Below are 23,958 nucleotides of genomic sequence, written 5' to 3'. Positions count from 1 at the left end.
CGCACAGAGTGCAGGCGGGGAGATCCCCTCCGGGGGTCCCATCCGTGGGTTTCCGCGCCGCTGGGGGGAGCGGGAGAAGGAGGAGGCAGAGCCGCCCCCGTCCCGCCCCGTCCCGCCCCGCCGCGGCCGCCGGGCACCGGGCACCGGGCACCGGGCAGGCTGAGGCTGCGGCGCGCATGGAAGCGGCGGCGGTCCCGGTCCCGGGCGGCGGTCCCGGACCCCTGCTGTTGTGCCTGGCTCTCGCCTCCGGTAAGCGGCGGCACCGCGGCCGCGCGGGGGAGTCCGTCCCGACTCGGGGCTCGCACGGTCCTGGAGTGCTCGCACCCCGTACTCCCAGTCCCGTCCCATCCCGTTCTTCCCGGTGCCTACCCGTTGCCATCCCCGTGCCCCGCATGCCGTGCCCCGTGATCCCTCCCCGGTCCCGTCGCGGTGCTCCCCGTGCTGAGTCCCTCGGGTTGACACCTCCCTGGAGTGGAGATGGGACGCTTCTGCCATCCGGCAGCGGGACCCTGCCCGCAGGCAGCCTCGGTGCTGGTGGACCATTGGGTGCGTGGATATGTGGATGCGTGGATGTATTTTGCCATCCTAAGCAGCACCAGCGATAAAGGATACTAGGCAGCGAGTGCCTGCCCCGCAGGTTCCTGTGTCGGAGCAGAGGTGCTTCTCCAGCACTAAATGAGGAGGCATCCTGCCCCAGAGCCACCCTTACAAAGTCATTTGGTTTGGCTGCCTTCAGGAGCAGCACAGCCCCACTGCTGCCCATCACCCCACCTAATTTCAGGCAGCAGGCAGCCCCCTGGGTCCCAGATGTGCCTGCTGCCATGAGCAGCGCAGGGCTTGGCCCTTTGGCGGGGCTGCGTCGTGCTCTGCCCAGCCCACACCCACACAGGGGAATGGTGCCTGACCTGTTTTGGAGCCATAGTGCCCAGCACAGGCAGATGATGACTGTGGGATCCAGCCTTGGAAGGACATCTGTGCTGGGTGGGCTGAGAGCTGGCTGCCAGAGACCCCACAGGGCTGCTATTACCCACATCATCCCCATGCCACCGCCCTGCTGAGGGGAGGCTGCCTGAGGGAGGCTTGCAGGAGGGCAGCTGTGGCAGCTGTTTGCCGTAAGGGTGGGGAAGCTGCCCTGCCGAGGTTGTCCCATGCTGGGGTGAAGTCAGCCCGCAGCTGGTGCTGGGGGGGCAGCCGGGCCTCAGCTCTCATGCTGGAGACTGCACCCAAGCTTATTGGCGTTTGGTCACACGACGTGTGCAGTTACAGCAGCACTGCCTATATATAGCCTGGAGGGACACAGAGCCAGGAAAGGCTCTGCTGCTGGCTGGGGGACTCGGGAGATTGCCCAGTTAGTCCCTCTACCACTACCACAGGGCACTGGCAGGCAGGCCAGGTGTCCAAGTGGCACAGCACAACCGCCCACCCTTCCCCACATGATGAGGATGTGCCCCTCGTAACATGCTGCCCTGGTGAGCACTGGCCCCACCAGCAGGACCTGTCCTGTGGGAAGTAGGGCTGTGCTGGGTCATTGCTGGTTACTGCACCACCTTAAACTGCCTTAAGGCTAGGGCCAGGGCGACTGCCCCTTTCCCATCTGAGCACATGAAGTGACACAATTAGGGTGAGTGCCTAGGTTTGCCCCCTGATGGACATCCCCCTGCAGCAGCAGCAGGGATATCACAGCACCTGGTGCTGGTGCAGTGATACCTGAAGCCACAAGGGCTGGTTTGCAGCTCAGCTACCTCCTCCCACCACCAGCACAGTTTTTGAACACCCAGGCTCTTCCAAAGAGGCCACCTGGCTACCTGGGGCTCTGCCAGCCTTCCTCATGTCCCCCAAACCCTTCCTGTTGGCTCCTGTCCCTCTGGACCCCCCAGGTCGCACCACCACGGCACGGGCAGCGTGCAGGCTGCAATGGGCCATGGTTGGGTGCCTACAGGTGTGCAGCGGCATCCATCCCTCCCCACCTGGAGAAAAGCTGATGCTGGTGAGGCAAAAGGTCCCCTCCCCATGGCTGTCAGCCTCCCTGTCCCTGCTCAGCCGCTCTCCTTCATTCCAGGCCTGGCACTTTTCAGCTGCGTGGGTGCTGATACCAATGTGACCGAAGAGCTGCCCTGCGAGGGCTGTGCAGGTGAGGAGGTGTAAGAGCGGAGCGGGAAGCTGCCGTGTTTTGTCTGGCGCAGAGGCCAGCTGCCGCTTATCAGCACAGAGGCGCTGGGCCGGCGACGGCCAAGGTCGCGAGCCGGCAGCAGGCCACGCTCGGGGTCCCCGCTGCATCCCATCCTGGTCCCTGCAGGTAATGTGACGCAGATGCGGCGGCGGGGACACTTCTCCCGGTGTCCCGAGGAGTACCGGCACTACTGCGTCAAGGGACGCTGCCGCTTCCTCGTGGCCGAGGCAGCTCCGGCCTGCATGTAAGTTGCCAGTGGAGGGGATGTGGTGGCATGGGGGGACAGCACACTGCTGGGAATGGGCAGCAGGTGGTGTGATGGTTTTTGGAGCCCTGTTGTCCCATGTGCTGTGGGGCAGGTGCGAGCGAGGCTACACGGGGGCACGGTGTGAGCAGGTGGACATCTTCTACCTGCGAGGCGACCGGGGCCAGATCGTGGTCATCTCCCTCATCGCTGCCATCGTCACCCTCATCGTCTTTGTCATCTGCATCTGCCTCTGTGCTCAGTACGTGGGGCTGGGGCGGGAGCAGCGTGCGCGGCCCTTGGGCATGGCCAGGTGCCATTTGGGTGTGGGATGCGGGGTCTGACCTGCTGGGAGGGGCGCGGGGCATCACTGATGCCTCATTCTGCTCATTTGTTTCATTCCTGTCCCCTCAAAAGCCACTGTCGGAAGCAGCGCAGGAAGAGGAAGGAAGAGGAGATGGAGACGCTGAACAAGAACGTGCCCTCGAGGAGTGAAGATGTGCTGGAGACGGACGTTGCGTGAAGGTGCGGGGGTTTGGGGGTCAGTGGTGATCCCCTAAGCCCTGACAGCTGACAGCTGCCCGCCAGGAACCTGCGGGCGGGTCCCGGCGCCGGCCGGGTGGGCGAGGGGTCGCACTTGTCACGGTGCTAATAAAAGGGTGACCGAAAGCCCGCGCCTGTCTGCGTGTCGCTAAGCTGTCCTCCCCCCACCATGCCCGCTTCCCCGTATCTTCCCCGCAGCGGAGGGCAGGGCGGGACGCACCGCTCCTGGCACCGTCCCGCGCGACGGGGCGTTGTGTCGCGCAGTGCCCGCCAGGGGGCGCCGCAGCGCAGGGCGAAACCGCCGCCGTCCCTTGGAGGCTTCCGAGCCGGGGGCGCTGCGGGTCTCGGCGCAACCGGAAGAGGGCGCTGCACTGCAGTGCTGTTCCTGGCAGAGCTGGCGCGTGGCGCCGCGAGGCGCGACCGGGGCGGCAGCCCTCGGGCGGTCCTGGAGCTGCCCCGGGCCCCTTCCTCCTAACTGTTCCCCCGTCCGTCCGCCGACGCATCCTTCGGCACGGATCCTCACAGCTCGGCCTCGGGCTGGTGGCAAGAGGCAGCTCCTGGCTGGCGGTACAAAGTAAATATCGATCGAGGCCTGACGCGGCCCCGAAGCCGCGCTTCCACCCGGCTCCCGCCTCCCGATACCAGCGGGGCTCGGGGAAATCGAGCAGCTCTTCGCCTTCCCTGCCGGAGGCTCCAGCCCGTGGCTCCAGCCCGTGGTGCGCGACAGGGCCCGCCTTGCTGGAAGCGCAGCTCCCGAGAGCTGGCACGTGCTCGCAGCCGTGTCCGCGTGCTCCAGTAGGGAGGGATCTGACTGTGCCCCCGGCTGCAGGATTTCGTTCTCCCATTGCAAACATCACCTCGGCTCCGTGCAGGGGACAGCCCAGCCCGCGCTTCCGTACTGCGCACCTCCCTGAGGCACCGCACCGGGCACGGACACCTCCAGCACCAAGTAACCGCAGTCTGGACTTGGTGCAATCTGTAAGTCGATTGCTGTCAGAATATTACAGTTCACAGTTATACACTGTACAGAAGCTAATTAGTTTGTATTCATTAATTAACCTTGGATTTCTCCACCTCATTTGCAGCTCCAGCTTATGGCTATGTTTAGTCCAGGAAGTCTCTTGTTTATTGTATCCCCAGTTCATTTCACCTCCAGCTCGGTTTCAGCTCCGGCTCATTACAATTGCAGGGGAACTGTTGGGTCACAGCTTGAAATGGTGATTGAGCGCCTGGTGAAGGGAGTGGCTGTCCCAGGGAGCACAGGCAAATTGTTTGCACCTGTGCTCCCCATCTGACCAGAAGGGTGGAGGTATCCTGGGCTCACAGAAGGGTCAGCTATTGAAGAGCCGACCCTTATATGAGCCCCTTTTGTACTGAAAACTATCTCTTGGAGTTGGGTTGCTTGCTGCAGAGGAGGGCTTTATAGCTGAAGAGTTCCTTCATCACTTCTATGAGTTCAGCTCTTTTTTTGGCATGTGACTATTGGTTTATCTCCAAATACTTCTCCTGGGATTGCCAAGAACCTGTTAGAAGCAATTTTGCTTCTTTCTGAACAGAATGCAGCTAGTGCTTGTAAAAACAGCCTGGCTTTAGACAAGGTTATAAGTAATCACTGTCACAACTTCAGTATGGTATGTCATAGTTGTATGTCATAAACTGTGGATTAGCTATTTTTATTTTAGATTTCTTGATTAATCAGGCCTGGAAACATCCAGCTCCCAGCATCTACAATTCATTGGATGCCTCCAACTCACTGTAGTTTGGGCTCATTTCTATGTCTAGGTAGTCATAGCTCATGCAATTAAAATTGTTAAACTAGACTTTAGACAAGGTTGTAAATCAATCACTATTGTAACTTGAACGTTAATATTGAATGTCTTAGTTGTGTACTGTATAGATACTGACTAACTTAATTTGTATTTGCAGGCTAATTAACCCTGGATGTCTTCAACTTGCTGCGTCTCTGGTTTGCAGGCAGCTGTGCTTCTCTCCAGTTTGTTTGCAGCTCCAGCTTGTGGACTGGAATTCTCCTAGACTTCTCCAGCTCTATTTTGGCTCCAGGTAACTACAGCTCATGCTTGTTAAAACAGTTTGGGCTTTATTACAAATCAATCACTGTCGTAACTTGATTATTACTACTGAATGTCATAGCTGTACACTGTATAGATAGAAACTAGGTTTTGCTTTTGCTGATTTATTAGTTGTGGATGTCTCCAGCTCATCAGAGCTCATGCTTGCTGCAACAATCTGGGCTTTAGACAAGGTCATAAATCAATCACTGTCATACCTGTAATGTTGCATGTCATAGTTATACATTGTAAACCACTTAGTAGTCAGTTGAATTGATTGATTAATTAGTCCTGGACACCTCTGGCTCCCTGCATCTACCATTAATTGCTGTCTCTGGTTCTAGCAGTCTCTAGCTTGCTGCGGCTCTGGCTCATTTGCTTCTAGCTCATGCTTGTTTCAACAGTCTGGGCTTTTGAAAAGGCCATAAATCAGTCATTGTCACAACGTGAATACTAATACAAGCTACCATCGTTTTCTAACTGTTGTACTACACAGGCCCGTTGGTAACTATTCTGGGCATTGTTCAAACATTTGAGTAAGCAATTGAGCTGAAAAGTCATGTTTTATCCAGAGAGTCTCTCATGTGGGTTCAGCCCAGTGCACACCAATGCCCTGCATTCTGGGGACAACACAACCAGTGCTGTGGTTGAGAGCACCTCTACCTGCTGCTGTCTGCACACAGCCAGTCCTGGGGCTTTGCTCAAGGCAGCACACCTGGGTTCAGTGTCTGAGCCCCCAAAACTGGTTCTGAGTTCCAAAAACAGGCCGCTTAGTCTCCGTTCTCAAGCTCCCACAGCATCCCAGTGCTCTTGTAACAGAGGCTGAAAACTGTGTGATGGACTGCAGACTGTGGTCCAACAGCGGCCAAATGAGCCCGTTTTCAAGCCTCAGAAATGCAGGATTCCATCTCTGCTTTCAAGAGGTGGGAAGGCACAGTTCAGTTACTCTCACTGGGTCCCCAAGCCAACCAAATCAGCCTGGGTTTGAGCCGCTGCAAGGCAAGAATTCGCCTCTGCCGCCGAGCCCCAAACTGCTCACCCAGCTGCATTCTCTGCTCCAGCAGTCATCACAGTGTGCACTGCTTTACTTTTCCGTTTGCCCAGCGTCCGGCCCACGTGCGATGCCGAGGCGGAGAGCGCAGCCCCGGGCCCCCTGCCTTCATCCCCCGGCTCCGGCCTCTTTGCAGCCACACTAGCAGCGCAGCGCAGCGCAGCTCAGCGCCGCGCCGCTGGCGCCGTCCACGGCCGGAAAAGGAATGGAGGGCGGAGGGAAGATGGCGGCCGCACCGCGCAGGCGCCCTGGGGTCTCAGCGCCAAACCCGGGCCCCGGAGTCGCGTAGTGGCGGCGGCTGGAAGGGCGAGTTAGGAGCCTCGTAGGTCAAACCCCCTGCAGCGCTTGGCCTTGGTGAACTTCAGGAAGCTCATTTTGCACACAGTTTGCAATCCTGGCCCCGTCCCTTTGCTACCCCGTGGTGACTCCCTGCCTTTGCCTCTTATGGCTGAGATGATGCCTCAGCACTCGTTCCTACCCTGTATGGTACAGCACAGGACAGCAATTACAACACACAAGGCAAAGGTTTGCCAGCATCACTGCATTTATTTTCTACTATGGGTCACACCATGCTGATTCTACCACTGCATTACTCTCCAAGTACTCGGCTGATGTTTAGATGCTTTTTAAGAAAGGAAAAATATATTTCCTACAACCCAGGACAAATTTTCAGAGAAAGGGATGAAATTTGCTCATGTGATTAATTTGCACACAGGAAGTGCTGGCAAGAGGCAAGGAGTGGCTCCTCTGCTTCAGCAGTTAATCTCCACACTTCAGCGCATTGTCACCAGCTCCTCTGCAGAGGTGGGGTGGATAGCAACTGTGTTGTCAAAGTCAGCCTTGGTGGCTCCCATTTTGATGGCCACAGCAAAGCCCTGCAGCATTTCATCACAGCCCAGGCCTTGCATATGCAGCCCCACCACCTTTGAGGAAGAAGCAAGAAGCCAGTGAGACCAGACTCACAGCCAGGAGTCACACTACCACGACTGGTGGCCCCCCACCCAGACAGCCCATGGTGTTCCCTGCAGTGAGATCCTACAAGGGGACCTGCATCTTCCTAGGTGGGGATACCACTATCTGCTTCTACACACCTTCTCCTCCTTGCCAGCGCACACCAGTTTCATCACACACTTCACTTTCCTCTGGGTGACTGCATGGTACATGGGGGTGAATGACGTGGAGTAGATCTTCACGTTGTCCTTCCCATACACAGAGATAGCTTCATCTGCAGCAGAAAGCACTGCACATCAGTTTCCCTGGCCTGTTTCTCCACACAGGCACTGATTTAAGACCTGTATGCCTCTCTGCGTGTTCTCCCACCCCTACCTTCAGTGAGGCCCACAGTTCCAATGGGTGGGTGGCTGAAGACGACAGTGGGGATGTTGCTGTAGTCAAGCCGGGCACATTGTTGGTTACCAAAGAGCCGAAGTGCCAGCTTTCTCCCAGCTGCAATGGCCACTAAGGAGAGGGACAGGGAATGTGAGGCATGGCTCTGCTGGGGGACAAGGGGATGGAGAGCACCGGTACGCACCTGGGGTCAGAAGGGCTTTGCCACAAACATCTCCGATGGCATAGATCCCCTTTCTGGTGGTGTTCTGGAATTCATCCACCACCACATGGTTCTGGGCGTCCACTTTCACACCCTGCCAGAGGAATACCAGCCATGTCAGCACTTAGAACCTTGTGGTCCTCACAGCAATGTGAAGGTCCCTTGGTGGAGGAACTGAGCCTGGCAAGAATGTGCCAGACTTTTTATGGTCCCACACGGCACCAAGAAGCTCTGCAGCCCAAGGATGGCGATGCTTAAGGGTAAGGGGACATATTTCTGTCTCACCACATGCTCCAGGCACAGATCCTCTGTGTTCGGCTCCCGCCCAATGGCCCACAGAAGGCAGTCCACATCATGGATCACCTTCACGGTTGGCTTGTGCCCAGGCTCAGAGGATGTCACCTTCACCTCCAGCAAGCCAGTGGGGGACTTGGTGATAGCCTGGACCTGCGGGGGCAACCAGGTGCCATGATGGGATGGTGCCAGTAGGGTGGGTAAGCAACCACCCTTGCTTGGGGTGCTACCCCATCCATCTCAGAATCATAGAATTGCTCAGGTTGGAAAAGACCATCAAGATCACCAAATCCAACCTCATCTTGTCCCCCGTGAGCACCCATACCTGTGTGTGCTTCCAGACATCAACTCCAATGTTCTCCAGCTCCTGCGTGCAGTTTGTGCTGATGAGCGAGTCAAATGTCCTCAGGACCTAGGCAGGGACCATGCAGCCCTCTGAGATGATAGGCCACACACTAGGATGCTTGATGGCCCTATCCACCTCCATCTCCCTACTGCCTGTTTTCTTGCCCCACTCTGTCACAAATAGGCTGGGACGCTTCTGCTTCATAGTAAAGCATTTCTTTGTTTTTTTAATCTTCCTTAGTTTGCTTTCTTCAAGCTATGATTCAACATGAAGCTGAAGGAAGCAGATCCCACGGCACGCACTGCTACAGAAAAGCTCTGCATGCTCTACAGCTGCAGGGATGGGCTCAGCAGCATGCCTCTGCTCTGCCTCCACCCACAGCTTCCCTGGCTAACCTGCCAGAGACGTGTGAGCAGCTGGGATGTGGCTGCCATGGGGATGGCCAGCAGCAGTACCTTGTCCCGACGAATAAGCAAGGAGGACTTGGAGCCCAGTGTGGAGAGGATCCCTGCGATTTCCACTGCAATGTACCCTGCACCAACGACCACGCTGTGCCTGCAGAGAAGCAAGAATGCCACGTGCACATATTTGGAGCCTGACAAGCATTAGAAACCTGGCAGCTTCTCCTGGGCCCAAACCAAGTAGTTCATCTTGGGTGCCACCACAGTGAGAGCCTTGCAGAACAGCCTATGCAACCTCCCAGGGCAGAGCTGAGAAGAGCAAGGTGATCAGCTGGAGCCACTGAGAAGCCACCAAGCTCTGGGATTCACCTCTCCACTGCGTCACCGGGATGGGAGATATCCCACCGTACCTGGGAAGTTCTTCCAGGTCGAAGAACCCATCACTGGTTATACCAAGGCTGGCACCTGCAAAGCAGCACGGTGATTTTACCATGGATAACTCCAGAAAGCTTCCTGCAGCCACATCACTTGCTTCCTGCTTGTGCTATGTGGTTACTCACCGGGAACTTCAGAGTCAGGAGGGACCGATGGGCGCCCACCTGTCGCAATGAGGATGTGAGGAGCCGTGTACTTCTTCCCACTGACTTCGATGGTGGGCTCCGGATCAGAGGTGAACTTGCCATAGCCACGGATGATGTCAATGCGAGCCTGTGGAGCAATAGCAGGGAGCCCAGGCATCGCATTAGCAGAATAAATACAGAAAATAGACAGAAAAGACTGCTTCCATGCCAGGCTCAGGGAATAAGAGCATCCACACCTTGGTTAAATTATTTTCATAGATCTCATTCAGGCGTCTCACATAAGCATCACGCTTCTCCTTAATGGTCCTGGAAAAAGATGGAAGTTTATTGTCACCGCCAACTAATGAAGCTGCAGAGCTCATCTGAAATGAGTCTCACCGCATGGCAAAGGAGGTCCAAAATAAAACAGGTGTGAGTTGCACAGCAGGCAGGTGCTTTCCCCACTGGGGTTGGCACCCAACCCCACCCAGCCTGAGCCTCACCTCCAGTTAAACCTGGCACCAGGTATCTCGAAGCCATAGTCAGGATGGTCGTGAATGAACTCGGCGTGCATGGCAGTGTTCCACATCACCTGCTCACACAGAGCACGGCCCACTCAGTGCCCTGGTGCAGCAGGCTTCAGGATGAGCCTATTACACCCAGCAGGCTCTTGTAGTTTCAGGAGAACTGCAAACACCGCGGGAGCCCCGAGGTCTGCCGCAGCAAACACCAGCTGCATGACTGTGACCACCCTCTGCGTGCAAGGCCATACAAGCGGCTTCACTGGCTTGCACCACCGGGATCTTAGCTTGGCTGCGTGCAGGCAGCGCTTCCTGATGCCACCCCTCTGCCCGGACCCGCTCACGGGACAGGGATCTGGGTGCCCCAGGGAGGTGCAGTTGTGCAATGCTCTGCAAGCACTGCTTCCTCCCCACGCCCTTCTCTGTAGGTTGTGCCCTGACCTCGGTGCAGTTATCCGCCTTTCGCTCAGGGCCAAACCCAAGGCACCGGACTCTGTGCCGGGGCTGAAACTGATCCAGAATATAACGTTGCAAACAACAAAAAAATCACACTCACTTTTTTTGGCACGCACCCAACGTTGACCTAGGAGGGAAGAAGGGCAGGTTGTGAGCACGACTTGGACAAGGAGATGCTCCGGCAGCGCTGCACGCCACGTCTCATGGCCCGGAGCCGAGCGGGGCGCCGCGTCCCTCGTGCTGTGTAACAGCCCTCCGCTTCCTCGAGGCTGAGCACTGAAGGTCGGCGGTGCTCGCGGTCCAAAGGTAGAACACGAGAGGTCCACAGAGAGCGCCGTTTGCGGCCCCGTTCGGGCAGCGTCCGCCGCACGGCCGCTCCGGCAGGGGAAGCGCACCGCCGCCGCTTCTCCCCAAGCGAGCCGCCCAGCGGACGAGCCGTTTTCCTGACCACTGGTACATCCCTGCCCGCTAATCGCGTCCCGCCGCCTCCCCCGGGCCGCCGCCTCCGCCCAACTCACGCAGGTGCCGCCGAGGCGTCGCGGCTCCACCAGGGCGACGCGGACGCCCATCTCGGCCGCCCGGCGCGCCCCCGCCAGTCCCCCCGACCCGCCGCCCAGCACCAGCAGCTCGTACGCGGCCGCCGCCATGGCTCAGCCACAGGCCGCCCTCCCGCCCGGCGCCGCCCCAGCCCCGCCCCCGAGAGCGCAGCACCACGGCTCGGGCTGAGAAGGGCGTTTATTGTTCAGGTACAGCGAGCGGGAGAAGCGCGGCCGTGACAAGTACGCGGAGGCGGGAACAACACAGGACGGGAATCGAGCTAAAAAGGGAACGCTTTATTCCGTGTTATGACAACGTACTCCCAAAAGCAGGAATCGCTCCCCTTCTCCTGGCAGCGCAGAAGGGCAGGGGGTGCAAGGGGCCTTAAGCCCCGACCCCTGCCGGGGGCAGGGCTGCACGCCCTGGGCCGGGCCGCCCGGGGCTTCGGCCAGCCTGGCCTGCTCCACTTCAGGCGCTTGTCTTTCAGTAAAATCAAGAGTGGTGGGGTAAAGAAGTTAGTGTGCATTTCCCTTAAAAATGAACTCCGAAACGCTAATTCATGCCAGTTAACCACTAGAACTAAAAATTTACAAATAAGCATAAAAGGAGATGGAAGCGTTTGAGTTACCTTGTCCTCTCTGAACAGTCCAGAAAAAAAAAACCAACAAAAAATGACTACAATACAGCAGGCAAACTGACTGTTGGACTGATTGGTATAGGATATATAGTGTTGTAAGGAATTCAGTCTCAAGTTGTGCTGAACGCTCTTCGTCCTCAGTATGGCACATTTTGGTCCATGAAGGGGATTATAAGTAGAGACGAACCCCGATTTCTGACAGAAACAAGTAAATATTGTTGCTCTTTAAAACACCAGGCGTACTTCCTTCTAAAAGGTTATGAGAGGTTTATAGGAAGTAGTCTGGGGTACGACGGGTGACATGAGGCTCTCCACGACGAGGTGCTGGGTCAAACTGAAGGCTGCAGGAAAGAAAAAGGGGTCATTGCTCTTCCACACAAGGCAGTTTCCAATACTGCAAACAAGACTTGCTCTCCTGCTGCTGGCACTTTATTTTCCCAGCTGCTACCACCTGAAGTGTCCCAGATCTCCCACAACCCCAAATCTAAATCCAGAGGATGTAGCAGGTCCCCAAACTGATGACCAGCAGGAGGCAAACTCATCTGCTGGTAGAAATACTGCTCACAGGAGCAAACACGGCCTGGCCCTGCAGAAGCTCCAATGTTTCAGAACCAGGAAAAGGAGACAAAGCAGTACCTAAGAAACGTTTTTAAGAGCTTAAGTAGCTCCTTTTATAGCTTGACTTAAGTTCCAGAGCAGTTTGAACTAGGTTTTCATGAAAGGACCCCTTTGGAAAGGATCAGACTTTCCTCCTAGTCTGGAACCGTTAAGCAGGAAGAGAACTGCTTGAAGCATGTTACTTACAAGGAATATTTTAAAGTGTCATCTAGTTCCATGATAGCGGCCTGGTTCCCACAGCGGTAGCAGTAATTGGGCGCACTGAAAATGGTCACCACGTTTCGGTCATGGCACCAGTTATAACCCTGCCAGGAAAAAGAGAAAAGAAGTCTCTGTTAAATCAACCCTCAGTCCATCTGAATTTCCTCAAACAACAAGCCTCAAGCTATTTGTGAAACGGTAGGTTCCTTCCAGGTAGTTCCAATTTCAAAAGGCACTCTACAACATCAACAAAGTGGTGTTTGCAAGCAATGTTTACCTAGCGAGAATAATTTAAGCCATTCTATATGGAGGCTGGCTATTTGCCACTGATGGGTTTGTATGAAAATTGTGGATTACACAAGAAGGAAAACTAGAGATTTCAGCTGAACCCTCAGCTTTCATTCACCTCGAATGAATTTTGCCAATTCACTTGGAAGGGAATTCTGACGCTACTCCTTACAAGACCTGCTTGAATGAGATGTAAAAATAAATCTGCTCCATTGACCCACTAGGCATTTTTCCATCAAGACATAAAAGAATACACCATAAGCAGCCAAAGTTAAGGCTTAATCCCTGACATATCTGACTACTGCGTACTATAGGGCAGCCTGTTTAATACGGCATGTAAGAAGATTACTACTTCAACAAACAGGGCATGGCAGGGTCTCTAGCAATGTGCTTAGTTACAGAGCAGGTCAAAGCATCATCCTTTTACATAGCCTGTTGTTTTAACATGATTGAAATCTCTCTTAGGAACTTACCTGCCTCACCTTTATGTGTCAGCTCGTGCAAATGCACCCGAAGGTCTCACAAGAGACAAGAATTTACATCTACCTTTTTTTTCTTTTTGCCTGTCCAGCCGACAGTGCTTCCCCTACCTCCATGACAAGTTGGTGAGCACGGGAAACCAGTGTAAGACCATTGGCATGGTTAAATGTTTCAGAAATGTCTTGCCCAAATGTGTAGCCGGCACCACGTGGAGATATACCCCAGCCGCCACGATCATCTGGATCCGACCACAACAGATCACACATTGGACCCTTGAAAAAAAGTGAGTGTTCTTTGTTAGTTTTCATCATGATTACAAAATAGTTATAAAAATACAACTTTAAATATTTACAGTAAAAAGCCTGCCTGCATGTTCTTCTCTGCATAAGCCACATATGTTTATCTAGCAATAGTTACTCCAGTCAACATCCATTCACAAGGAATGAATACGCACACAGCTGAGCAGTCTGTACTACCAGAGAACTGTGTGGCCACCTCCAGCACACACTGCTTACCAGCTCGCTTCACCTAGCCAGAGCTGCAAAGATGTGCAGAACAGATCCACGTGCTTCTTCCTGACTCTCACAGTATAATAAAGGCCACACAGGAAAACATGTATGCAAGTCCGAGGATACACAAAGGGTTCATCAGTGCCAGCCAACTTGTAATAAATTAATGGAAGGGAAATTATCCACATGAAGCTATGAACTAATCAAAAGATTGATGGTTAATCTTCAGCAGTTCTTCTGGCAGGGTATTAAGCATGTAATTTTCTCTGCTGAATTGTTCTTCATTGGATTTTACATATTCAGAAATATCCTGGTACTTTTAACAATCACAAGTGAAGCTCAGCAGCTTTTCTCGCTGAGCTATTAAGAAACTCAGGGGCACTACAAACTGTCTAGTACTTATCAAAGCCCTCTGCTGTTTCCCATCCATTGATCCAAGCTACGTGGTAGGGATCACGTACAGACGTTCTTGGGAAACGGATTCAGCAATCAGATGCGGCATAAGACTGTGAAAACCCCAGAGTAACAAAACAATAATTACCATCTATCCACAATCAGAAGCCCCACCAGGCAGCCTCCTTCCTAATTCTGGAGGCAATTCCAACAGCTTATTTCAGGTTTTCAGAAATCTCAGACAGACCTTGCCACTCTATTCTTGCTCCTGTACCCAACACGTTTCAGGACAAGCAGTTTGTTTCCATGGGGGGGATCAAGACCATCTGTAAGCCCCAACAATTCCAACACAGCAGAGCTATTTGCTAGCCTTGGAGCTCAGAGAGTGGTTTCTTCAGTCCAACTGGCACTCCCCAGCTGCTCCACATGGGACTCCTGCACATCAGCATGTCCTATAGGCTCCCTCTAACTTTGTCAAGTCCCCCAGAAGAAAGAGGGTAGCAATGAACACGGTGAAGACACAAAAAGGACTGGCTGAGGTGGAGGGACAGTGACATGACAGCTTAGTGTGCTGGTGGTTGGTTCACAAGGAAGTGTGCAATGGGGCACTTTCCCTTGGCAACATGACTGAGTCATCATAACAGTCAAGAAAATCTGTTGCTGTGAAAAACAGCTGTGAAAACCTCACAGCTGTCCTTTTGCACACTGCTGTAATCACAGCATATTGACTTGGGTGTGTTTTAACCAAATGAATTTTCATTTGCTATAGCTCTTACTGAGGCAATAACCTTCTGCAGAACAGCATGTCTCACTGCGTGAATGCATTTCTGCATGACTATACATTTGCATTTTCAACAAACATATGTAAATTGTAGTGCATCTGGCTTCCTGTTACCTCATGTGGAACTTCCTGCAGGCGGTCCAGAGCCCTGATATGATCCAGTGTATCTATGGATGGAGAGAGGCCACCGTGGAGACAGAATATCTGTTGCAGGAAAAAAGAGCAATCCATTAAATGCATTTTTGCTATGGGAAGACTCGTCTCAGAAACAGCTGGTTTTAACCCATTATTTTGCAATTACAGTGGTCTACCCTTACGGGGGAGAAACAAATTTTAATTCTCTCAGATGGAAACAAAACTGGATGGCTGCACATTGTACACTAGTATCGGAGCAACAAACATCCTGTGCCTTCAGTATCACAGCAATATGTCAACTCGCAGGTGATGTATCATAAGGAGATTCTCACCTGCTGAAGACTTCTTTAAAATAAACAGCATCTGCAATACCCTGACACTCCTTAGGCAGCAAACAGAGGCCTTGTTGTACCATCAACTTGTATTACTAGTTCACCCAATTCTTCCCCAAACCCACAGTAAACACCTGGGCTTTACAAAAAATTCTGGCCACAAGCTAAGACAGCTTGTTTGAGATTGTTCATGCATGGGTCAGACAGCACAGACTGCACTGTGCTACCAAACAGTTTTGTTTATTTGGGGCAGGAATCTTACCTGGCCATCTACTAGAGCTGTAAGCGGAAGATAATCAAACAGATCTGTGAAATACTTCCAGACATTGGCATTGCCGTATTTCCGCAGACATTCGTCATAAAAGCCATACACTTGTGTAATTTGTCTGCTTTCATGATTTCCTCTCAGTATTGTAATGCGTTCTGGGTAACGCACCTATTGACCAAAAAAGGGGGAAAAAAGAGCAGCTTTCCTTTAACACAAGAACTGTATAAAAGATATGGAGAAATACTAACTAGAAGTTCAAGCAGCAGACAAGCACTCAGGCCTATTATATAAAAGCATGTGTCCATTAACAAATTCCAATTTACATCCATTTAGCTCAAGCCAACTGCAGTGTCAAGGGGGGAACAATTCTTTCATATCCCCTCCAAAGCACAGTTTTGCCCAAAGTTATCAAACCAAGCTGTCCAGCCGTACCTTTAACGCTACTAGTAGAGTCACCGTTTCCACTGAGTAGTAGCCTCTGTCCACGTAGTCTCCCATGAACAGGTAATTTGTGTCTGGAGACTTCCCACCGATTCTAAAGAGTTCCATAAGATCGTGGAATTGGCCATGGACATCCCCACAGACGGTGACAGGGCAACGTACCTCTTGCACATTTGACTCTTTTGTAAGAATTTCTTTAGCCTAACAAGAGAAAAACAAAACAAACAAAAAACAACAGAACAAAAATGCATGAAGCTCCTCTACTGGCAGATGCAGAAGTTATTCCACTGCGTTTGCACTGGAAAATCAGTTTCCCTCTAATAGAGAAGGATGGCCACTAGAAAAAGAGCTTGTTGAATAAGCAAAGGCAATGTGCATTTTACAAACCGTTGTGCAAGAAGACAAGTTTGGTACTGTGAAGCCTGGACACACAGATTTTATTGTACCATATATGACAATAAGCAAATTCAAAGAAGTAAATAAACAAGTTAATTCTTAACCTGTCCTGAAATTAAGGAGTGTGAATTTCAAGACTTGCTGTTGCATACAACTTCCATCACTGATGGGGTTCATCCATGAAATCTCTGCTTTTTCCAGTCATTTCTGAATTGCATACAATGACTGCAAGTGCTATTCCAGTGTTTTCATTAGTGTCACATATCTCATCTCCTTAAGCACAACTGACTTGTTTGTTTGAAGCATGCCAGTCCATTTGCTTGATAGATCTCTTGGTTCAGAAGAGCTCAGGTCAATTCATCTGACCTGTGTGAACTACAGCAGCACTGGGGTTCCAGTCTGACTGCCAAAGCCAAGTGCTGCTCAGCTTTGTGATGCCTAGCAGCTTTACCTCAGGAATGACAAGTGTATCACTGGTCATCTCATGTCCTGTCAGAACCTACGTGAGAGGCTTGCGTGAACAGGGTTTGGAAGCCTGTGGCCATGGCAGAACACCAGAAGAGACTGCATGTTGCCCAGGCAACTATTATGGCTTCTGAAAAACTTGGTTTACAAAAGCAAGGGTAAAGCCAGATACTATTTCACGCTTATTCCAGTAGTTAAACCACGGCCTCTGAGGCTTCTTTGAGAAGTTACCTGACTTGCAGTGATACACTTGCACACAGGCTCTCTGCTCCTGCCAAATTTTAGCCTGACTGCCACCCAAGTTACTGCTTTCCATCCCACGCAGCCATGAGGCTCCACATAGCAGGCTCAAATCTCTCTGCTGCCAGCCCTGACAGCTAATCTTCACCGCCTTCATCCTCTGGCATCCCTCGTGCTTCCTCCTCCCATCGCTGCACACCCAGGAACCAAGCATGCTATCCTAAAACCGGGATTTGGCAGGAACAGATTTGTGCCATGGAAACAGCACTGCAAGCAGTGCATTTGCCCAGTATCTACAAAGCCAGCTCATCATCTGAGCAAAGCTGATGCTAAGCAAGGCTGAATGTGACGAGGCAACTCGCCCGGCAGAAAAGCCGGGCACTGCTGTGGCACTAGATGAGCAGGACCACGTTACTCTGCCAAATGGCAATGAGAACAAGGCAGAGCATTGGGCACCTGAGGCAGCTATCTGAAGGCACTATGCTCTCAGATCACATTATGATAAGAGACAACTGTCAGGAACAGGAATCTCTCAGCTATTCCCAGCTGTTCCAGGACATATGGGAACCATCAAATCCATCTCCTTTGCAGAGGGGAGGGTTTCTTCTTGCTGAAGTCGTAAGGAAAAAAAGCATTTGTAAACCTTACCTGTACTAAACTGGCACAAACCTCAGTGCATATGCATGAGGCACTTTTCTAGCCTGGGGCATCCACTTCCTGCCAAATTTCCAATTCCTTTCCAAGTTTAATTTAAATTCCTCTGGAGATATTATCAACTTCCTGGCCGTAAACTGGTAACAACACAACTACAGATGGAGGGAAGGCATTCCTGAATTTAGTCATCTCTCTTCACCCAGCAGTTCCTATGCTAATTACAGCCACGTAATGTAGTAATGTAGCCTATCTGCATTATTTCTTATTATGGTTTTTTTTGCTGCCTTCAGTTCATTAGCTGATATAGGCCAGAGCCATGGCACATCTGAAGCACAGAGAGCACCCATGGGCAGGCTCAGCCAGATTCGGACAGAAAGGACAAAGGATCATCTGTGCAGAACAGTCACTCACAGGTGGCGATTTGGCTGCTCTCTTTGCTTAGGATGAGTGAGGTCCCACCTACCACATGGTAAGAAGCTGCTTACTGAGGACACCCTCAGCAGGCACCCCTGAGCACATCTGTCTTCACATTCAAGTGTTCAGATGCCTTGCTTCTTACGCACTGGGAAAAAATAACTAAAGCCCACTGGCTTGGCTAATGCCCAGCCTGCCACCTGCATGGTATGTAACCTGAGGGATGTGACCCTGATTCTCAGAGACATCCTGATTATAGACTGAGTGATGTGGAGTCCACTTCGCAGTTCTAAATGGACTGTAAACTGCTGAACACACGGCATCTGAGTGCAACAGCCCTCCTGAGTTCCTCCTGTTCATGCCTTTAAAAGCACTCATGGGACCTCTCAAGAACTCCAGCCCTCAAGGAGCGACAGAAAATTCAGTCACAAAACACTTGTTCTGTGTGTTCTGACATATGCTGTGTGAAGCAAGAGACTGGGCTTCACTGTGAATTGGAGTTAACCGAGCCACAACAGGTGCCAGGTATTTTCTGTCTTTTTTTTTCATTGTGCACGCTGCTCCTTTCTCAGCTGCATGAAAAGACAGGGCCTTCGTGCTTCTGGGAGAAAGATGCGGGGCATGATACACGCATCACGCATACCTGCCAGTGTCCCACTCCCATGCATGCATCCTGGGAACACATACAGGTAAAGAAGTATTCAAGAAACAGAGGGCAGCTGCTTTTGTGCAGTAACACCCAAAATGCTCATGTTAAATGCATCCTAGGAAGGTGGGTCAGCAGGACACTTGAAATATTGGTACTAGGAGAATCTAGAAGTTTCCCATCAGGAGAGAGAAGGAGCTGACAGCTGAAAAACAGCAGCTTCTTCAACTGCCAACCAGCTGTTACTGTTTACCCTATTTTAGCTTACTCTGAAGACATACATGAAAAATAAAATTTGTCATGTTAATATTGCTTGGGAGCTGAGCTGACCACAGAAGTTTGCTCTCAAATGATCTTCTAAGGTGAAATGAGATCTTTAAAATCTTAAGCATCATTGAAAACATCCAAGAAAAGCTGCAATCGATCAACTCTGGTTGCCCTTTTCACTGAGCATAGGTAACACTACAACAAAATGACTAAAAAAGCATCAATACAAAGGAAAAAATTCTATGACGCCCCGCATTACTGTCATTTATTTATGAAGGCTGTTAAATAACTAGTAAAATCATTTTTAGCTACTTTTTTTCTAGCACGTCAGCTTCCCAACCATGTCCCCCATTTGTATTGGATTAAAGCCACCTTCCAAGTACGAGTGAATAAAAGTAACTGTTGTGGAACTGCTCAGTCATGGCCTGAACTAGTGATTAAGCACCTGGTGGGAAGGCAGGGCCAACCCAGGGCAGCTCAGGTGCATGCAATGTACTCCAGAGAACAGAAGGGGTGGACCCAGAATCCACCCCTTCCCAGACCTCATTTAAGGGTTGGCAAGGGAAGGGTGAGGGCATCTGTCTGGAGATCTCTATCTACTGGAGGCCTTCCACAGGTAAGCAATTTTTCTTCCCTTATTTTTGAGTCCATGGCTGCTACATTTGGATTCATTTTCATTTCTTGTAGCCTAGGATTGTGCTACTCTGCTGATATTGCTGTACTTTCCATTGCATTATAGCATTTCATCATTACAATAACAAGAATCTCCTGCTCTTAATTAGGCATAGTATTTACAGTGCTTGCCCTCAAAATTATGCTGAGGAGTAAGTTATTTGTTGGTTGTGAGTTTGCCAATCAAACTGGCTCTCAGCTCTTTCCCAGAAGACCAGAATTTGAAGCTGCCTGCCATCCCGACCCTTGATCTGCATGGATGGATGCTGGAGGACATGTCCCAGCACTTTACTGTGTTGTCACTGCAAGAAGAAACTGAACAGTCTCAGGACTCAAACACAACCTCTTAATACACTGCTCTGAAACTGGAGATCTTACACAGGCCCTGAGACTACTGTCAAGATCACCAGGAGTCTAAGCCTCTGTGAGAGGCTTAATGATCAAACACACATTATCTCTCACACTACTTGGATTTGTCTATGAGACCTGTGTAGGCTGACTCCATCAGTGAGAGGATTAAGATGCATCCAGATTTTCTATGTCAGGCTTTCCCTAGAGCATAATAGAGACCCAGGCACCAGATTAACATAAGGTCCTTTGACAGCACAAAAACACAGCTTCTTCTGGAAGATTCACTGACCTCAGTTTGACTGCTGGAGGCCCTTACTTCAGGAATCAGAGAAACCAGCTATGGAGTTCCTAATTTAAATCGGCCAGTTGCAATTAATTCAACCATAGCATCAACAAGCTGAGGATCTTAAGATCTCAGAGGTGCCTCAGCAGCGTTGTTTGACAAGAGCCAGCTGGATTCTCCCCAAATGGGAGGGTAGCTGGAGTGCTGGAGCTGCCCTGCCCTTCAACAGCAGAGGACACCCAACAGCAAAACGGATGCCAACGTGGATGCACACTCCTAGAGACATCTAGGCCAGTATGTGCAAGATAAACTTCACTGCTGAAGAGATAAAATACTGCTGACTGTGATCCACCATAACGCTCTCAGAATGTGTCATGGTTTGAATGGCATCCAGGATGCTATTTGGCTTCCTCGCTCGTACTAATTTCACCGATTACTGCAGAAGAGCCTACAAGCTCATTCTATTGAAATTATTACTGTGCAGAATGACCTCAGAGAGCAGAACTGTCACAGGTACATGGCAGTAACAGCAGTATTCTCTGAAGCACCAACTGGCTTCTGCTCAGCTTCAAGAATCAGTGTATGATTACCTTTCAGCAACTGGACAAGAAATGCAAGTCTTCATTAGTGGTTAGAATCCTTCTCCTCCCACCTCTTTACAACACAAAGCTCTCCAGCTGCTCAAAACTACTCTCTACTCCCCTCTTAGACAAACAGAGACCAAGGATGTTCAAAAAAAAAAAAAAAGCTACAAAGAAATAGATGGTTATAGATGGTTGTCTGCTTGTGTTTAAGAAACAGCCTTTAACTTGATTTTCTTTATGCCGTATCCTATATTAATGAAAACCTGTCTTTATTATAGCTAAGGTTTCAACTCCCTCATCAGCAGAATTAATTTGCTCACTTGACCTGAATCTCAAATTGAAGAGCATTTAAAGCTTTTCATGTACAACTTTGAGAGCACTTCCTGTTATATGAATCCACTGCCTCAGTCTTTCAGCCCAGCTTTAGCTGCTCAAAGTGCAGGTTGAGGGGCAGCAGTGCCCACATGGGATCAAAAGGAGTTCCATCCAGAAAGTGCTACCCTCCTGTGAGTACCCAAATTCAAAGCAAGCGCAACCATGGATAAAGAACATGCCAGTGCACCTCTGATTAAGTGCAGACAGCATCAAAGGCTGAGCTCCATAGATATTCTCACTGCGTATTTAATGAGAACAGAAAAAAGGTTTTTAACAACCTTCATCTACTCACGTGACTACAATAATCAAGTTAAGCATGATGAGATACAGGAAGTCTGATGTCTATTTCCCTAACAGGCTGGATACATCTATGGTGCCTAGAAGCTCCAGTAGCGACAATAATTGTTTGTTCTTCTATTGTAGTCTAAATATCAGCATGAATTTAGTTTACATTTTAAGACCAGCAGAATGGGAAGTGTTTTATTGCTATCAGTGGATGACATCTTGATTAATTCTATAAAGAATATAAGATGGATTAGCTGCCAAAGTTATGTCATAACCAGGCAGATCAATTTACAGTGATTCTACAGGTGGAAATTTCAAAAGCTTTCTGAGAAAGAATGACTTCTATACCGTGTATGAGCCAGGCTATCTCCAGTCCTTCCCTCATTACTTTCTGTAAGGCCAGCAAGTGAAACCAAGAATGATACACACATGCAAGTCTGGAACTTGATCTGTTTTTCTATCTCCCGCTTTCATGTAAAACTTTGTAGATGTTTTTGTTTTTGCATTTTTTTTTTTTCATTTTAACCACCTAATACAATTACTAATTAAAACCTGAAGCAACAGTTACTACTGCACTTGACCAGAAAGGTTAAGGGTTTCTCAAGTATTATCTCAAGGAAACAAACCAAGCTTTCTGCAGAACTGCAAATCAGTTACCAACGCTACCTGAAAACTAGATGCTGCAATAGCTTACACTCATTACCAAAAACAACGTGCTGTGCCTTACAAGTTCACATCCTACCTGTCACTTTTGAGGCCTGACATTCCCTTCACCTGCAGCTGCGCTCTCAACTTGGCACCTCTCCCTGCTTTGCAGCCACTGACTGCAATGCAATCTACTGACAGTACTGTCCAGCTTTTGAAAACAGCAGCCAAAGCTCCTTCTCTGGCTTCATTGTTAATTAAGAAGGGAAATTTTTTTTTGTAACAGCTTGGCAGTTGGAACAACAGTTCAGAACTCTTGTTGTTTTGAACTGGAAATAAACTCTTTCAGGCTCATCAGATGGATTTCACACAGGATAGCACAGCCACAAGAATCTCGCTTGCTCTCAAGACAACTACATCTCAAGGCCCTTCTGTTGCTCCCTGCTGTAGCACCAGCCTTCCTCTCAACTGTCACAGCTCTGTGAGTGCAGAAAAAGCCATAAAGCAAATGGGCAGTCTCAGCATGGGTAAGAAAAAGAACGTGAGAAAGGAAATAGAGGCCAACTTGCAGTCAGACAGAAGGCAGGACCATGGATATAAGCATCTGCCAGGCAGCCACAGCTTGGAGTCCTAAAGAATATCCACCTGTGGCACTCAAGCAACTCTACCTTCTGAAGGGCACTCTTAGCATGTTATGAGGTGATGGTGCAGACCCTCTCTACTGTTCAAATCTATTGCTGTGGTGGCCTACTGAAAACTTGAGAAAAAGAAATAGTTGCATCTTCTGAAAGCTGTCACCAAGATGTTTAGTCACTGGCCAAAATGCCAGGAACAGGCACCGGAACAGATCACCTGGTCCTGAAAGAAGTCAGTAAGACACAGGTAACTGACACAACAGCAAAACCAAGCTCACTATCATCAATACAAACAGTACAGGGAACAATGAGCTAGCTGTCAGGCACACAGGCAGAGCAGTTATCAGCTGATCTGGTGCACGGCAACGGTCCCTGCTGTCACTGAGCTAGAAAGCGAACTGCAAGAACACTCTTAGCTGTTCCATTGTGAAGAAACCTACTTCAGCTCCTTGGCCTTGTCACATCTCGTACTTGCAAAGAAATCCTACCTCAGTCATAGACTGCAGTATGGAGAAGTGTGCCTGCACACAGGCATTTAACAAAAGACAAAAGCCACCAAGACCTGTCTCCTGTCTTTGCAGCCTCCACTAAACACACCTGAACAGCGTGCTACCGAAGGAACATCCAACAGCAATCGAGAGTGGCAAACTATCATTCTTCCAACCACTTCCCACTCTATCCCAGCCTTCCTTCAGCAAGGCATAAGCCTCTTTTTCAGACAGCACTACAGCCCACCCGTTGCCCCTCTCCGCCCTCCTCCATCCCTCAACGCACGTCAGAGGTTTCCTACAGCCGGGAGCCGTTCTACACCCGACGCCTCCCGACGCTCGGAGCCGCGATGCGGGCAGCACCGGGCGGGCCCGCGGCAGCCAGCGCGGAGGCACAAACGAGCCCGGCTCCTCCCGCCCGCGGCGCCGGGCCCCCGCACGGCCACCTTCGGCACCTCAGCCTCCCTGCACCGAGCCGTCTCTCCCCGCCTCACCTTCTCGCAGAGGCTGCGGACCTGGCTCTCGCTCAGCTGCCGGCACTCGTTCAGCTGCTCGATCCACTGGTCCAGCTCCTTGGCGAAGCTCTTCTCCTCCATGACGGCACTGCCGGCCGGGACCGGGCCCTTCGCACTGGGCGCCCGCGAGGGCCGGGCCCGCCTGAGGCTGGCGGCGCAACGGCGGGGGCGCGCGGCCTGCTGCGCTCCCCGGAATGGCGGCCCCCGGCCCTGCGCACT

General features: G+C 51.0%; 3 protein-coding genes and 1 long non-coding RNA gene across 4 annotated transcripts; 2 read left to right on the top strand and 2 right to left on the bottom strand.

Moving 5' to 3' along the window:
- Nucleotides 1-143: 143 nt before the first annotated feature.
- BTC (betacellulin) lies at nucleotides 144-3,083 on the top strand. Its single transcript, XM_042871484.1, has 5 exons — nucleotides 144-249; nucleotides 2,060-2,131; nucleotides 2,297-2,414; nucleotides 2,530-2,676; nucleotides 2,832-3,083. Exons 1-5 carry the CDS (start codon nucleotides 177-179, stop codon nucleotides 2,935-2,937), a joined length of 516 nt encoding a protein of 171 aa, XP_042727418.1. The 5' UTR covers nucleotides 144-176; the 3' UTR covers nucleotides 2,938-3,083.
- A 305-nt stretch (nucleotides 3,084-3,388) lies between these two features.
- On the top strand, nucleotides 3,389-14,721 carry LOC122180461. Its single transcript, XR_006179088.1, has 3 exons — nucleotides 3,389-3,935; nucleotides 4,884-5,018; nucleotides 13,057-14,721. It is a non-coding gene; the product is annotated as an uncharacterized LOC122180461 (long non-coding RNA).
- Nucleotides 6,604-10,851, bottom strand: GSR (glutathione-disulfide reductase). The gene is made up of 13 exons (XM_042872121.1): nucleotides 10,723-10,851; nucleotides 10,305-10,331; nucleotides 9,731-9,819; nucleotides 9,485-9,554; nucleotides 9,228-9,375; nucleotides 9,078-9,132; nucleotides 8,722-8,821; nucleotides 8,246-8,332; nucleotides 7,912-8,073; nucleotides 7,609-7,720; nucleotides 7,404-7,535; nucleotides 7,169-7,302; nucleotides 6,604-7,000 (listed from the first exon to the last, which is right to left on the bottom strand). Exons 1-13 carry the CDS (start codon nucleotides 10,849-10,851, stop codon nucleotides 6,851-6,853), a joined length of 1,395 nt encoding a protein of 464 aa, XP_042728055.1. The 3' UTR covers nucleotides 6,604-6,850.
- Nucleotides 10,922-23,885, bottom strand: PPP2CB (protein phosphatase 2 catalytic subunit beta). Its single transcript, XM_042872122.1, has 7 exons — nucleotides 23,719-23,885; nucleotides 15,816-16,025; nucleotides 15,378-15,551; nucleotides 14,763-14,852; nucleotides 13,076-13,237; nucleotides 12,183-12,301; nucleotides 10,922-11,719 (listed from the first exon to the last, which is right to left on the bottom strand). The coding sequence occupies exons 1-7, from the start codon at nucleotides 23,818-23,820 to the stop codon at nucleotides 11,647-11,649; spliced, it is 930 nt and encodes a 309-aa protein (XP_042728056.1). The 5' UTR covers nucleotides 23,821-23,885; the 3' UTR covers nucleotides 10,922-11,646.
- Between the last annotated feature and the right edge of the window lie 73 nt (nucleotides 23,886-23,958).

The sequence above is a fragment of the Lagopus leucura genome, unplaced genomic scaffold (assembly GCF_019238085.1).
Source record: "Lagopus leucura isolate 7727_CA_CO unplaced genomic scaffold, USGS_WTPT01 Super-Scaffold_100004, whole genome shotgun sequence".
NCBI lineage: Eukaryota > Metazoa > Chordata > Aves > Galliformes > Phasianidae > Lagopus > Lagopus leucura.
Note: the sequence above shows the minus strand (reverse complement) of the source record. Positions and strands in the feature narration are given on the sequence as shown.